This window comes from Panthera leo, chromosome B1 (assembly GCF_018350215.1).
Source record: "Panthera leo isolate Ple1 chromosome B1, P.leo_Ple1_pat1.1, whole genome shotgun sequence".
Lineage (NCBI taxonomy): Eukaryota > Metazoa > Chordata > Mammalia > Carnivora > Felidae > Panthera > Panthera leo.
In genome coordinates, this window is record NC_056682.1 from 49087126 (window position 1) to 49102654 (window position 15529).

The window sequence follows — 15529 nt, forward strand, 5'->3', positions numbered from 1 at the left end:
TGTTGGGCAATGTGTTATGAGATAGAATGGAAGTTAATAAGCCATGACAGTGAATATTCCTGATTTTTCTATATTTATGAATTTATCTGTGCTTTTCTGAACTTTTATTATGTACTGTATTTATTTTTTATCAACTTTTGGGGCAAAGAATTTTAATATTCCTAATCACTTAAGGAAAAACACTATATAATGAATATACAAGTCCTGGGATTTTTGCCCTGCGTCTTTGAAACAAGGCTTTTTCAGGTCTCTTCACTTAAGAGCTTAATAATTATGCTCTATTGTTCATCTTAGCCATTATCTTTATGATTTGATTTGATTCCTTCTTAGAACTATGGGTCAAGCGAAAGAATCTTGATTTTTTTTTTATACCATCAAAGAGACCATTTCACTTCTTGCATCAGTTTATTGCATTTTTAGGTTCTTCTCATTCCATTTTGTTTAGGAGGTGGAGGGAGGGGACATAGTAACCAGACTTTCATTTAGTATTTCACTTGTGCCAGCATAAAAGAAAAATAGGGAGAAATTTGAATGAATGGTTACATGAACTAAATATAGAGCTATTTGTGATGTGTTTAGATGGACTTGTTCTTTTCCCAATTACAGGACGCAGGTCAGAAACATTTTGGAGCCACCATGTGTAAGTCCTGTGGCATGATCTACACCGCATCCAGCCCTGAGGATGAAATGCAACATGTCCAGCATCACCACAGATTTCTGGAGGGGATCAAATATACAGTAAGTCAAAAACAGTCTTTCAATTTGTTCTAAAAGTAAAACTGGTTTAAAAGGTACATTTCTTTTGCTTAAATATTGGAAGATCTGTATCTTTAAATATCATCTACAGTTTTGTTGTCTTAATATTTGAGGCTGATGGTACTTAAAAGCTAACTTAAAAAGTTTTTCTTTTTTAACATTTATTTATTTTTGAAAAACAGACAGAGTGTCAGCAGGGGAGGGGCAGAGAGAGAGAGGGAGACACAGAATCCGAATCAGACTCCAGGCTCTGAGCTGTCAGCACGGAGCCCAACATGGGGCCCGAACCCACGAACTGCGAGATCATGACCTGAGCCAAAGTTAGATGTTTAACCGACTGAGCCACCCAGGCGCCCCAAAAGCTAACTTTTAATAAAAGTGCCATTTCAGACTTTCTATCCTGATATAAGTGTTGTTCTAGGTTGAGTGAACACCCTTCATCCTTAACTCTAGCCTTTTGAGCGGAGCTGCACAATTAGGATATAAAACTCAAAGACTTGAGGAGACCCTACTTCCCCATACCTCCTCACGTTATTAGGAGTATTCTTTGTAGATAGGGTTAGAAAAACCGCTTTTCTGTGATTTCTCCAGGCTTTTTCTTTTCTGAAAGGAGAGGTCCCACCTTTTCATCAAGCACGTTTCTGGTATCATGCATCCTGTTGTCCTTTATGTTCTACCTGCTATTCAAATGCATTTCTTTTTTTTTTCCTATAATATTTTTAGTGTGGTTTATTAAAACTCTGCTTATCCTAGCCCTCTTCTACCTTCCCACTCCTAATAATTCATCATTTTTTCTCTATATTCTTATGAAGTCCTCTTAATTGACTTTCCATTATTTTATAGTAGATAATATAAATGTCTCCCAGCACGTAGGGTGTCAGTCAGTCTGTTGAGGACAGGTACTTTATTTCAGGCATCTTTTACTTCCCTTCCCACATTCCTTTAGTCAGATTTTGTCCTTTTTCGCATCATTCATTGTTCATCTTTTTGTCCTCTCTAGACCAAATTGTTTAATGGTTTTGTGTGTGTGTGTGTGTGTGTGTTCTCTCTCTTCAGATTAAACTGAGTTTTTTTTCTTTCGTCAGGGCTGGAAAAAAGAACGTATAGTAGCACAGTTTTGGGATGGGAAAATTTTGTTGGTCCTGCCACATGATCCGAGTTATGCTATCAGAAAGGTATGGAACATTAGTTTCTCAATCCTTGTTCTCCTACTCCCTCTCCTCTCACCAAGAATTCAACCCATGTTGAAGTGTAAAATCCCTTTGCTGATAGCTAATTCATTCTGGTGATTCTGGTTCTCATGCAGGCGTCAAATTCATAGTGGTTTATACAAAACTAAATTTAGAATTACAAGATGAAGTGACAGTCAAAGATTTAAGAGAACAGATAAGGCTCTATTGCTTATCTTTTACCTTCGTCTTCACTTGTGAAAGATAAACTAAATTTTTCAGTATTGAGAAATTAATGACCCCAGAGTCTCTCTCTTATGTTGTTACTGCGTGTCTCATGGGCTGGATGTATTCAGTGCACATTGAATAAAGCTGAAACAAAATCTGTTTTGGCACTTCCCACCCCTTACTCCCCCTAGGCATCTGCATTTCTTTCTGCTGAAAGTGCTCTTTAAAATAGGATTTTCAGACTCTGTTTTCAAAGTGGCAGATACATGCATCAGTAGTAAAATAATTTTGGGGATGTGCAAATTTAGGAAATAGAGGTAAAAGGTACACATTTTCTGTACATAAATGTATATATAGTTTCCGTTCTTTTTAAAACAAATTAATCTCTTTTGTTTTTTAACATCATTAGGTAGAAGATGTCCAGGAACTTGTTGATAATGAATTGGGCTTCCACCAAGTTGTTCCCAGATGTCCAAACAAAACCAAGACTCTTCTCTTCATATCTGATGAAAAGAGAGTAGTTGGGTGTTTAATTGCAGAGCCCATCAAACAGGTGTGGTATATGTCTTTTAAATTATTGGCATAATGTGTGAGCAAAATAAAGTAATTGGGTGAAGGCTTCAATAAGCAGTTAAGAATGCTACCATTGATGGGGTGCCTGGGTGGCTCAGTTGGCTAAGTGTCCAACTCTTGGTTTTGGCTCGGGTCATGATCTCGTGGTTTGTGAGTTCAAGCCCTGCATTGGGCTCTGTGCTGACAGTGTGGAGCCTGCTTGGGATTCTGTCTCTCCTCTCTCTGCCCCACCCCTGCTCATTCCCTTCCTCCCTCCCTCCCTCCCTCCCCCCCCCCCCCTCTCTCTTAAAATAAATAGGTAAACTTAAAAAATAATAATAATAAAAAAATGCTACCATTGATGGCATTTTCCCCTGCTAAAGTATCCTGGACCATATAGATAATTGAAGTAATTTATTTCTATTATATTTGGTATTTTGCTGTATATAAAAGCAGGATAAGTAAGTCTGTCCTGTGTTCATGTAGTCATTTCCATACCTGGACTAGTGATTTTAAATAAGCAAATCTGTAGAGCCCAGATATTGAGGATGTGGCTTAGTGCAGGTTAATATATTTGGCAAAATAATTATTGTCCCTTAATTAGAATCTATTTTAGGTACTAATGAGCAATGTTCTGGAAGAGGAGTTGGCAAACTTCAGCGCCTGGGCCATGTGTGGCCCACCACTTGTTTTATAAAGTTTCATTAGAACAGAGATATGCTTATTTATCTCCATATTATCTGGTTGTTTTTGTAACAGGTATAACAGATCACATGGCCCAGTGAACCTAAAATATTTATAACTTGGCCCTTTACAGAAAAAGGTTGCCAGCTTTTTTTCTAGAATAGAGAGAGTTTTTGCCTTCAAGGAGCTTATAGTATAATCTTTAGCAAAGGAGAATTATAGTTCAGAGGTGTTCTTTTTACCTGACTTTATAGGATCCCACACTTAGGTCTCCTTCCTTTTAAAAATATTTGATTTCTCAATACATCTGAAAATGATACTAGCATAAATTTTTTACCTTTGTGTAAGTGGTTCCCTTTCTTCCCTCATTTCTACTATCTTTATTACTCTTCCTTATTTTCTCTTTTTTCACCATATATACATATACATACATATATACATACATATACATATATATATATACCTATATGTATACACACACACACACACACACACACAATATAGTGTCCCTCGTGTGTTTTTCAGAAGCTGGAGAGAAAAGCAGCTGGTTTGTATTAGTAGTCAATTTGGCCTTTTATTCTAAAGAAGTAGACTATTTATGTAGTGATAATAAGCAAATATAGCTAAATAACATATATTCTCTTCTACTTTTTCGTATTTCAAGAGCAATGTTTTCTTGATGGTAGTTAAAACTTAAGTACCCACCTATCAGAGCAGCTATATTAAAAAATAGTGACAAGGCACCTGGGTGGCTCAGTCGGTTGAGTGTCTGACTCTTGATTTTGGCTCTTGTCACAATCTCAGGGTCATGGGATGGAGCCCCATATTGGACTCCACGCTGAGTGTGGAACCTGCTTAAGATTCTCTCTCTTCCTCTCTGTCTCTCAAAAAAAGATAAAAAATAGTGACAATATCAAATGCTGGCAAGGCTGCAGGGAAAACTAGATCTTTTAGACATTGTTGGAGAGAACATAAAATGTTAGGACTACAAAATGTTTGACAGTTTCTTAAAAAACTAATCCTACATTTATATGACCCAGCAGTCCTACTTCTGGTTATTTATCCCAGAGAAATGAAAACCTACTCTACACAAAAGTCCATTCCTGAAAGTTTATAGCAGCTTTTTTGGTAGTGGTCAAAGCCTAGAAACAAAGAAACTGTTCTTCAGTAGGTGAATGATCACTCAAACTGGTACATCCATTCAATGGAATATTAGCAAATAAAAAGGAACAAACTGTTGATATATGCAACAACTTGGACAGACGTCAAGGGCATTGTGCTAGTGAAAAAAGCCAATCTCCAAAGATCACATGATGTATGCTGCCATTTATATGGCATCCTCAAAATAACAGAATTATAGAGTTAGAGAATAGATTGAGGTTGCCAGGGCTTAGAGATGGTTGAGGGAAAAGGTGGACATTATTACACAGAGACAACAAGAGAAAGATCCTTGAGATGATCCAGTAGCTCTGTATGCTGGTTATGGATACAGATGTGATAAGTTGTTCCATGACATGGGAATATATGCAAACATTATACCTATGTTAATCCCTTGGTTTTGGTATTGTACTGCACCTATAGAATATATAATCATTGGAGGAAGCCAGATGAAGGATACATGGATCCTCTGTACTATTTTAAAGATCCTTAAATACCACCCAAATTTCATAGTTAATATGCAAAAATCTTTAGTGTTATCATTTTTTTTTAGGATATCATAAATAAATGCAGTTTAGACTGGAGAGAATGGGAGAAGTTTATGTACTATATTAAAAGTAAGAGTCTGATTTTTATAATTTTTTAATCAATAGAAGAAGGAAGTTTCATAATGGTATGTAATCCACTGGAATATGGGAATATCTCAACACCAGTATTTTTTTAAGCATTGTGTGACCATATTTATTTATTTCCAGAGAAAGAGAGAGAGAGAGAGGGAGCTTGCACACAGGGGAGGGGCAGAGAGGGGGAGAGAGAGTCCCAAGCAGGTTCTGCCCTGACAGCACAAAGCCCAATGCGGTGTTTGATCTCATGACCTGAGCCAAAATCAAGAGTTGGATGCTTAACCGACTGAGCCACCCAGGTGCCCCCATGCATTGTGTGACTATAAGTGGATAAGAATCTAGGAAGTATCAGAATTTTAACATTTTTGGTGAAGGTAATAAGATTAATTTTAGATACTTAAGTCTTGTTTGAGGAATGGTTTTTACAAAGAAATGTGAACTCAACTGTACTATTAGCTCTAGATGCGTCTGTATTATCATTGTAGGCCTTCCGTGTCCTGTCCGAACCAACGGGTCCAAGCTCTAAAGAATGTCATCGGGCTTGGCAATGTTCAGATGTACCAGAACCTGCAGTCTGTGGAATAAGTAGAATCTGGGTCTTCAGACTGAAACGAAGAAAGCGCATTGCAAGACGACTGGTGGATACTCTCAGGTAAGAAATAAAATAAAATAAAATGGATCTAGACCCAGATTGGCTTTCCCAGAACCTTTCCTGGTTTATGAGTCAAAGGGAATGATGTTATAAAGACACTTCTGTTTAAATACTGCCAAAGTCAGGCTAAGGCCAGCAATGGCACTGGAAAACAAACAAGCAAATACACTAGATGTACTCAGTTTAGGGCACAACATTCCAAATGTGAAACATTGTAGCCCAGTGCTTATTAAACCACCTGTGGTGAAAGACGAGTTTAATTGCAGAGCAACACTTTAATAAAATGAAAATGAATTGCTAGAAAATGAAATAGGAAAACAAAATAAAAAAATGAGAAATACAAGTCCCCATTTTTATTAGATTCAGCAGATGTGAACTTTAACATTGCAATAAATATAATTTATACAAACAAAATGCAGGCTTAAAAGAGCTACAGAAATTGTACATTCATTGTTCATTGACTACTGTGTGACTCAGTAATTGATGAAGACTTATAAATCTAACTAAATGTAAAAATGAGTTAGCCAGGCAACCCACAAAATGGGAGAAATTCATCTAATAAGAGTCCAGTATAACCAGTATATATAAAAGAACTTTTACTATACAACAATAAAAAGACAAATGGCCCAATTAAAGATGGGCAAAGGATTCCAATACACAGTTCTTCTTTGAAATACATATGGCTGCCACCAAGGATTCGCAAACCAAAACCATGGTGAGATACCACTTCATACTCACTAAACTGTTAGTGATATGACTTACTTGCTCGTTAACATACCTGATCTTGGTTGGATGGATGAGTTTCGTTTCACAACACTTACTCTCTCGACCTCTATACTTAAGAGAACAGGTTACAATCCAGGGACCATACTTTGAGGAGTGATCTAGTCTTATGAGTCCTGTACGCTTTTTAGGGAAGAACACCCAAGACCGCTGTGGGATCCAGTGTTGGGCCATAATCCTAGTCACCTGCACATACCTTATAAAGGGGAGTAGTGAGAATTAGTGTCTATAATGATTTTATTTGATAGTTAATTATGAAAAATCTCTATTTTTTTGAATGTTTGAGAGAGAGACAGAGCATAAGCGGGGGAGGGGCAAAGAGAGAGGGAGACACAGAATCAGAAGCAGGTTCCAGGCTCTGAATTGTCAGCACAGAGCCCGATGTGGGGGCTTAAACTTGTGAACTACGAGATCTTGACCTGAGCCAAAGTCGGATGCTTAACCAACTGAGCCACGCAGGTGCCCCGAAGTACCTCTATTTTTTATATTTTATGTTAAATATTTTATACTAAGAGATACAAATTTGGCATGGGAAATACCAGTATCTAAAGTAGTTCCACCAGGCAGTAGTAGTCCAATGCTTCTCAAACTTAAAAGTGCATAGGAATCACCTGAGGATCTTGTTAAAATGCAGGTGTAATTGAGTAGGTTGGAGTGGGGCCTGAGATTCTGCATTCCTGATATGCTCTCAGGTGGTGATGAGTGTAGATCATATGTCGGGTACTAAGGCAGTAAGTAGGTTATCTATAAGCAGAAGTTTCCCTTAAAGGAGAAATAAAAACATGCATCTGAGAACGCATCTCTTTTCTCACATCTGTGAGTTGAAATACAGGTAACATAAGTGGCAGCTATCCTGTATGAGGGGCCTTAGGCTTCATTCTCTCTGGTTTATACAGGCAAAATATGTTTAAATCCTTACAAAGGTAGAATATCGCCCCTAGTTGTTTTACATAAGAAGCAACAGAGGCTCACCAGGGATTATTAGTACACGTTTACACAGACAGGCTAGTAAAAGGACAGAGTTAGGACTCAAACCCACAGATCTCATGTTCTTTCTATAACTGATGTCACTTTATAAGTGAGACAGTAAGCTCTATTTAATCAAACCAGTATTTTGCTTTGGATTCTAGTAAATTCAGCCATAAACTTTGTGTGAAATTATATAGTATACCATATACTTAAATCTTAACTTCTAATTGAATCCAATCTTTAATTTTATATTTTTAAAATTTCAAACCTGTGGGGTGCCTGGGTGGCTCAGTTGGTTAAGTGTCCAACTTTGGCTCAGGTCATGACCTCACAGTCGGTGAGTTGAAGGCCTGTGTCGGGCTCAGTGCTGACTGCTCGGAGCCTGGAGCCTGCTTCGGATTCTGTGTCTCCCTCTCCCTCTGCCCCTCCCTGCTTGTGTTCTGCCTCTCTCTCTCTCAAAAATAAATAAAACCTATAAAAAAGTGCAAGAATAGAAAAAGAAGCCCTTATTTACCTTTGCCCAAATTCATCAAGTTTTAACATCTACTTTCTTCTTGAATTATTTAAAGGTAAGGTATGTATATTACGCCCCTTTAGTCCCTCGTACTTCAGCGTGTATTTCTTAAGTCCAAAGATCTTTCCTCATGTAAGCATACTTGAGTTATCAAATACCGGGTGTTTAGTGTTGATGTAATGCTTTCCTCTACTGTATGGTCCATATATCAGTTTTGTCATGTGTCTCCGCGTCCGTCATAGCATTTCTTTTTCCTGTCTAGATCACATTGCATGTAGTTGTCCTAGCTCTTTTGTCTTCATCTCCTTTCTCTCTCTTTCTCTCTCCCTCTCTCTCTGACCCTCCCGTATACTCTCTCTCTCAAAATAAATAAACCAAAAAAAAAAGTGCTTAAAGAGATCAAAATTGTATATTTGGACTGCTTTAAAATACGTATGCTAATGTTTAATCAGAATTTTAAATTAGTTCCATTGTTAAATTGTCTTTTCCTCTTTTTTAGGAATTGCTTCATGTTTGGCTGTTTTCTCAAGACTGATGAAATAGCATTTTCTGACCCAACACCAGATGGCAAGTTATTTGCAACCAAATACTGCAACACCCCTAATTTCCTTGTATATAATTTTAATAGTTAAAGCCAGTCTCTACTATAGAACAGTTACTGTGTGGACGATTTCAGACAGCCCCATATCCTATAATATGAACTATTTCATAGATACCAAAATAAAAATACTAAGACACACATATATACACATAAACCTGTATTAGTTTTATTTCTTATGAATCAAAAAGTGAGGGATAAATTTGTTGAAAAGTATCTGGGGACTCAAAAAAAGGAAAAGTCTTTGGATAATATATACTGACTAGCATTGGAATCCTTAATTATGAAACTTGATAGCTCTAACTGGAAAATGACATGCCTCCTTCATCGAAACATTGACAAAGCAAGGTGGTTTCCACAGAAATGTGACCATTTCTCTCTTATGAAGCACACTTTTGCACAGGGATTACCTCATGCCCCATCAGAAGCAAATAAAATTTAAAGATAGGCAAATAATTTCCATGCCCAATCTTTAATGGTAATTCCCAAATTCTGTACACAAAATTTTTAGTTTATAGGTATTGGCTGTAGCAACTGAGTTTCAAAATATTTAGAAAGTGTTTCGAATTTTTAATTTGTAATAGGGCTTTCCCATCTTTATGGTAAATAAAGAATGAGCAAAATTTCCATATCCTTTGATGTAGAACAGAATTCTGTAGCTTAATGTTTTAATCTTTTTGCAAATCATATCAATCAAGACATACTTGTCATCAGATTCAATTAAAATTAACCGTAGTAATTGCACTATTGTCATTTCATTCATTTCAGTGTGAAAATGCTAACTGTACTAATCTTTAGTACACTTGTTACTGGGGATTGATGTCATTAACACAATAGATGCCCATTTCGTTTAGATGATTCATATGGTTACATTTTTAATATTTTTGCATGTTTAAAATACATCTTGTTCTGAGACATCTGGCGAAGGTGGTGACAAAATGAATAGTGATAGAACTATTACTATTTTATAGTAATATAACTGAGGTTAGTAAATGAATATATCTAGGCCGGAGAACTCGTGATAACATTATGTAAATACACCTCCGTATGCACACATTTTTCTAGTATAATTCTTGGATACTTTCTTTGAAGAGCAAAGAATTACTCATATTGTTTTGATTCTAAAAATCACTCAACTGCTGTCTGGTGGTAAGACGCTAGGGAAGTAGTTTTCCAGGTTATAACTCGGTAGAATCTGTTCACGTGCATTCTTTTATTTGCCTGTAAGGTAACATGTTTCCAAAATTTAAAAGCCTGCATTCCAGAAAGAATATGGAAGTGTTAAGATGTAATTTTGCAAACATTTTAATGCTGTTTTCTGCACTGCTGTTTTTGTTTTAAATATTTTATTTAAAAATTTTTATTAACATTATTTTGCTTGCTCAGTGCTTTTGTGATGAATCAATTAAAATTCTTCTCAATATTCTCTTTGTCTATTTTTTTATACAACCAAATGTATTGATTTTTTCTGTATTTTTGTGATTATAAAAACAGTACATGCTCCTTGATTCCAAAAACCAATCATTGAAAATATAGCCAACACGAAAACCTGCACACTGGATGTTTATAGCAGCTTTATTCATAATTGCCAAAACTTGGAGGCAGCCAAGGTGTCAGCCACAAAAAGGCATATAGGAAACTTAATATTACTGAGTGAAAGAAGCCAATGTGAAAAGGCTGCAGACTGTATGATTCCCACTGTATGATATTCTGGAAAAGACAAAACTGGAGACAGTGAGAAGCTCAGGAGCTCGAGGGGAGTGGAGGATAACTAGGTGGGGCACGGGACTTTGAGGGCAGGGAAAGTACTGTGCAGGATACTGTAAACGGGTCCATCTCTAACGTTGTCCAAACCCATAGAACGGACAACACCAAGAGTAAAGAAACCCGATTTGTCAACGTAGGTTCATCAGTTGCAACAAGTGTCCCTAGTGGTGGGATGTTGGTAGTGGGGGCCATGCATGTGAGGGGCAAAGGGTTTGTGTGGTAAATCTCTGCTTCCTCTGATTTTGCTGTGAACTTAAAATTGCTCTAAAAAAAAATAAAAGCTTCAAAAAACAAAAAAAAAAAAAACAAGGAAAGCCTGAGAAATTATCATAGCCACAGAGACACGACAGCTAAATGTAACACAGCGTCCCGGCACAGAAGGGCAAAATAAATCTGAATCAAGTATACCTTCATTAGTGTGTCAGTATTGGCTCATTGGTATGTTAATTGTGACAAATATACTAATGTAAGACGTGGGTAATAGGGGAGGCTAGGTGTGGGGTATATGGGAATTCTCTTTGCGGTTTTCCTGTAAAGCTAAAATGGACATCTCCATTATCAACGCCTTCGTAATTACTACCCAGGTCAAAAAAGTAAAACACTGCCAGCTGCCCAGAGTCCGCCTCACATTCTCTTTAATCATCATTTTCCCCAAATGTAACTACCTTTTGATGTCTAAAAGTTTCGTCTGGTTTTGAGCTTAATATAAATTGAGTATGTTGTCAAGATGCATCCATGTTATTCTGTCTAGTTGACACCCATTTTCATGGTTGTATATTCCATTAAAAGAATATACCATAATTTATTGGGGTGGCTGAGTGGCTCAGTCGGTTGAGCGTCCGACTTCGGCTCAGGTCGTGATCTCGCGGTCCTTGAGTTCGAGCCCCACATCAGGCTCTGTGCTGACAGCTCAGAGCCTGGAACCTGCTTCAGGTTCTGTGTCTCCCTCTCCCTCTGCTCCTCCTCCACTCATGCTCTCTCTCAAAAATGAATAAATGTTAAAAAAAATACCATAATCTATACTACTGATGATAAGCATTGCTACCTTTGCCATTATATGCTACCTTTGTGATAAACTGCGTCCAACGTATGGGTCTCTTTCTGCCTGTTTATTCCCTCTAGCCTCGCTGGTCATCCTTACACCAGTACCACATTGTGTTATCAGATTCCTGAAGTTGGTATTGTAAATTCTTCCACCTTTTTTCTCTCCGGGAGTATTTTGTGTATTCTTGATCCTTTGCATTTGCATGTACAGTTTACAATCGGTTTAAGATCCTCAAAAAGCCATCACCAATTAAAAAAAAAATCTGTTGGGATTTTACTGGAATTGCATCACATCTACAGATCCGTTTGGGAGGATTGAATGTAAAAGATATATTTTTCTGGTGTATTTCCCCATTTAGTTTCTCAGCAATTTGGGGTTTTCAGTGTAGTTATGTAATTTTTTAGGATTTACTCTTAAAGCATTTGATACTTTCTTTGAAACCACTGGAAATAAGATTGTTAAAGTTTCATTTGCTGATAAAACACAACAGACTTTTCCATATTGATCTTCGGTTCAGCGGCCTTTCTAAATTTATTTAATTCTAAAGATTCATTTGCAGATTATTTTTGGATTTTCAGGTTGTTGGGTTTTTTTTTTTTTTAAGTTTATTTTGAGAGCTTGCATGCATGTGCGGGGGGGGGGAGGGGGGGGGGTGCGGGGCGGAGAATCCCAAGCAGGTACCACACCCAATGCAGAGCCAGACACAGGGCTTGATCCCAAGAACCGTGAGATCATGACCTGAGCTGAAATCGAGAATCAGATGCTTAACTGACGTGAGCCAGTCAGGTGCCCCTGGGTTTTCAGTTTTGAAGTAATGTCTCATTTCATTTTTCATGAAAATACCATTTTCATGAAATGCCATAGACTGGGTGGCTTAACAATTTAGCTCTCTGGTTGGTTCCCGAGTCCAGTTAAGTCCAATTTCAAGGCACTGGCAGATCCAGGACTTGGTGAGGGCCCGCTTCCTGCCTTGCTTGCGGTCTCCTTGCTGTATCCTCATATGGCAGAGCTCCTCTCTCTGTCAGGGATATTAATCCCTCTCATGAGGGCTCCGCCTTCATAATCACCCCCCAAAGGCGCCCCCTCCCATCACATTAGGGATTAGGCTTCAACATGAATTTCAGAGGGACAAACTTTCTAATCCATAGCAACTATAAAATATTTACCATAGCTTGTTAGATATACACTCATGTTAACGAAGCTCCTCTCTATTCCTAGGATTCTAAGAGGCATTTGTTTTTCTAAGAGGCTTTTAAACATTTAACGCTGGATTTTATCAAAATTTTTCTTCTTTGGAGGTAACTGATTTTTCTTCATTGGATGAATATGGTGATTACATTGTTCTTAAGTCAACCTAGTCTTGCTGAAATAATCTCAACTTGGCCTTGAGGTTTTTATGTTACTGGCTTTGGTTTACTACTATTTTGTTTGAGATTTTCTTCATCTGTTCATGAGAGCGATTGGGTATCTATAGGAGATGCACTGATGTTTACTTTTTTCATTTATGATGCTTTTTTTTTTCTTTTACTCTCTAGATGACTCTTGCTAAGGCTTATTAGGCTTATAAATTTTATTCGTATTTTCAGAAACAACTTTTGGCATTGTTGATCCTATCCATTATAGATTTCTCCATTTTCTATGGTAGGTTTTGTCTTTAAATTTATACGTCTTTCTTTTGGAAGGGAGTTTTACTTTTTCTTATATTCTTAGCTCACCAATTTTTCAGGTTTCAATAGCATTTAAGACCATATATCTCGGGGCACCTGGGTGGCTCAGTCAGTTAAGCATCTCTTGATTTCAGCTCAGGTCATGATATGATCCATGGGATCGAGCTCTGCGTCAGGTTCCTTGCTGGGTGTGGAGCCTGCTTGGAATTCTCTCTCTGCCTCTCCCTGCTCATGCTGTCTCTCTCAATAAACTTTAAAAACAAAAAAGACCATAAATCTCTATAATCACAATTTCAGCTGTATCCCACAAGTTTATATATATATATTTTTTTTATTTACTTTTTTTGAGAGCACATGCACACAGGGCAGAGGGAAAGGGAGAGAGAGAATCCCAAGCAGGCTTCACACCCAGAGCGGATCCAAACTCGGGGCTCCATCTCACAACCGTGAGATCATAACCTGAGACAAAATGAAGTGTCAGACACTAAATGGGCTGAGCCACATAGACACCCTATATATAGTATTTTATTTATAAATCTCTAATTTCAATCAACAAATTGTCGATTGAAGTAGGAACCAGGAGGCAATAAATAATCCTCAGCATTTCTTGAGCAGCTACTTATCCCCATTTTCTTTTTGAGAGAGAGAGCGCAAGCACAAGCACAAGCACAAGCAGGGGAGGAACAGACAGGGAGACACAGAATCCGAAGCAGGCTCCAGGCTTCAAGCTGGCAGTGCAGAACCCAACACGGGGCTTGAACCCATGAACTGTGAGATCATGACCTGAGCTGAAGTCGGACGCTTAACCAACTGAGCCACCCAGGCGCCCCTGTCTCCATTTTCTAGAGATGCAAAAGGCTCTTGGAGGCCTTACACTGATAGCAAAGGGAGATTTTCTGGGAAGTGAGAAAGCTACTTGGGAGGAGCCTGTTTATTTGCTAACTATAATTAATTATAATTAATACAGCAAAAAGATTAGTCCCACTGTATCCTCCAACCAGTCACATTACTTTTCTGAAAATGAGGCAAATGGCCAAAAGGAAGGCAACATCTGAGACTTAAAGAACAAGTTCCAGAATAAGAATAAAAAATGTTCTTACAGTTGGTAGCAAATTTTCTGCAACTCTGTGTTGAGGACTTCAAGGCTCTATTCAGACACAAGATGGAAAGCATGCGGGATCATTTTGCAGTGCCTGCCATCGACAAGCCTGGTCAATGTGCGGTCCTTGGGCATTAGTTTGTTCCCATTTAGATATTCCAACTGTAGGAAGTGGACACAAATTTCTCAGGGATAAAAAGTATCCCTGAGCTGTAATTCAGGAGAATGGACCAAGAGAGACACTACCTTGTGAGCTTAGCAGACCTATTAAGAATGAAATCACATAGAAGTCAAAGTGAGGGTAACTAAATATCAGGGTGCAAAACTGTTCAGATTTTTCTAGAAGTCAGCTTTCAGGTTTTTTTTTTAAGTTTGTTTCTTTGAGAGAGCAGGTGTGAGTTGGGGAGGGTCAGAGAGATTGGGAGAGAGAATCCCAAACAGGCTCCATGCTGTCAGTGCAGAGCCTGACTTGGGACTCGAGCTCATGAACCGAGAGATCATGACTTGAGCCAAAACCAAGAGTTGGATGCTTAACTGACTGAGCCACCCAGGCGCCCCGACAGTAATTATTTTTTAAGTTTATTTATTTATTTTGAGAGAGACAGAGACAGTACAAGTTGGGGAGGGGCAGAGAAAGGGAGAGAAAACCCCAAGCAGGCTCTGCACTGCCAGCACAGAGCCCGATGCAGGGCTCAAACCCATGAAGCCATGAGATCATGACCTGAATTGAAACCAAGAGTTGAACGCTTAACCGACTGAGCCATCCAGGAACCCCCCAAGGTGATTTTTTAAAAAAAAATAAGATTTATTGTCAAATTGGCTAACATACAGCGTGTAAAGCGTGCTCTTGGTTTTTGGGGGTAGATTCCCGCGGTTCATCACTTACATACAACACCCAGTGCTCATCCCAACAATTGCCCTCCTCAATGCCCATCACCCATTTCCCCCTCTCCCCCACCACCCTCAGTTTGTCCTCTGTATTTAAGAGTCTCTTACGGTTTGCCTCCCTCCCTGCTTGTAACTTTTTTTTTCTTCCCTTCCCCCATGGTCTTCTGTTAAGTTCCTTAAGATCCACATGAGTGAAAACATGATCTTTCTCTGACTTATTTCACTTAGCATACCTTTCAGCTCCGTCCATGTTGTTGCAAATGGCAAGATTTCATTCTTTTTGATCACCAAGTAATATTCCATTGTATATATATATGCCACATCTTCTTTATCCATTCATCAGTTGATGGGCATTTAGGCTCTTTCCATAGTTTGGC

The 15529-nt window shown here is 38.2% G+C and overlaps 1 protein-coding gene across 1 annotated transcript in view; it reads left to right on the plus strand.

The window, feature by feature from the left end:
* ESCO2 (establishment of sister chromatid cohesion N-acetyltransferase 2) overlaps positions 1–10053 on the plus strand; it is a 29834-nt gene extending 19781 nt beyond the window's left edge. The window contains exons 7-11 of the mRNA XM_042934931.1: positions 607–738; positions 1842–1931; positions 2563–2706; positions 5656–5822; positions 8588–10053. Of these exons, the coding sequence (XP_042790865.1) occupies positions 607–738; positions 1842–1931; positions 2563–2706; positions 5656–5822; positions 8588–8720 (666 nt within the window). The 3' untranslated portion in view covers positions 8721–10053. The remainder of the gene's footprint in view (positions 1–606; positions 739–1841; positions 1932–2562; positions 2707–5655; positions 5823–8587) is intronic.
* Positions 10054–15529: the final 5476 nt, after the last annotated feature.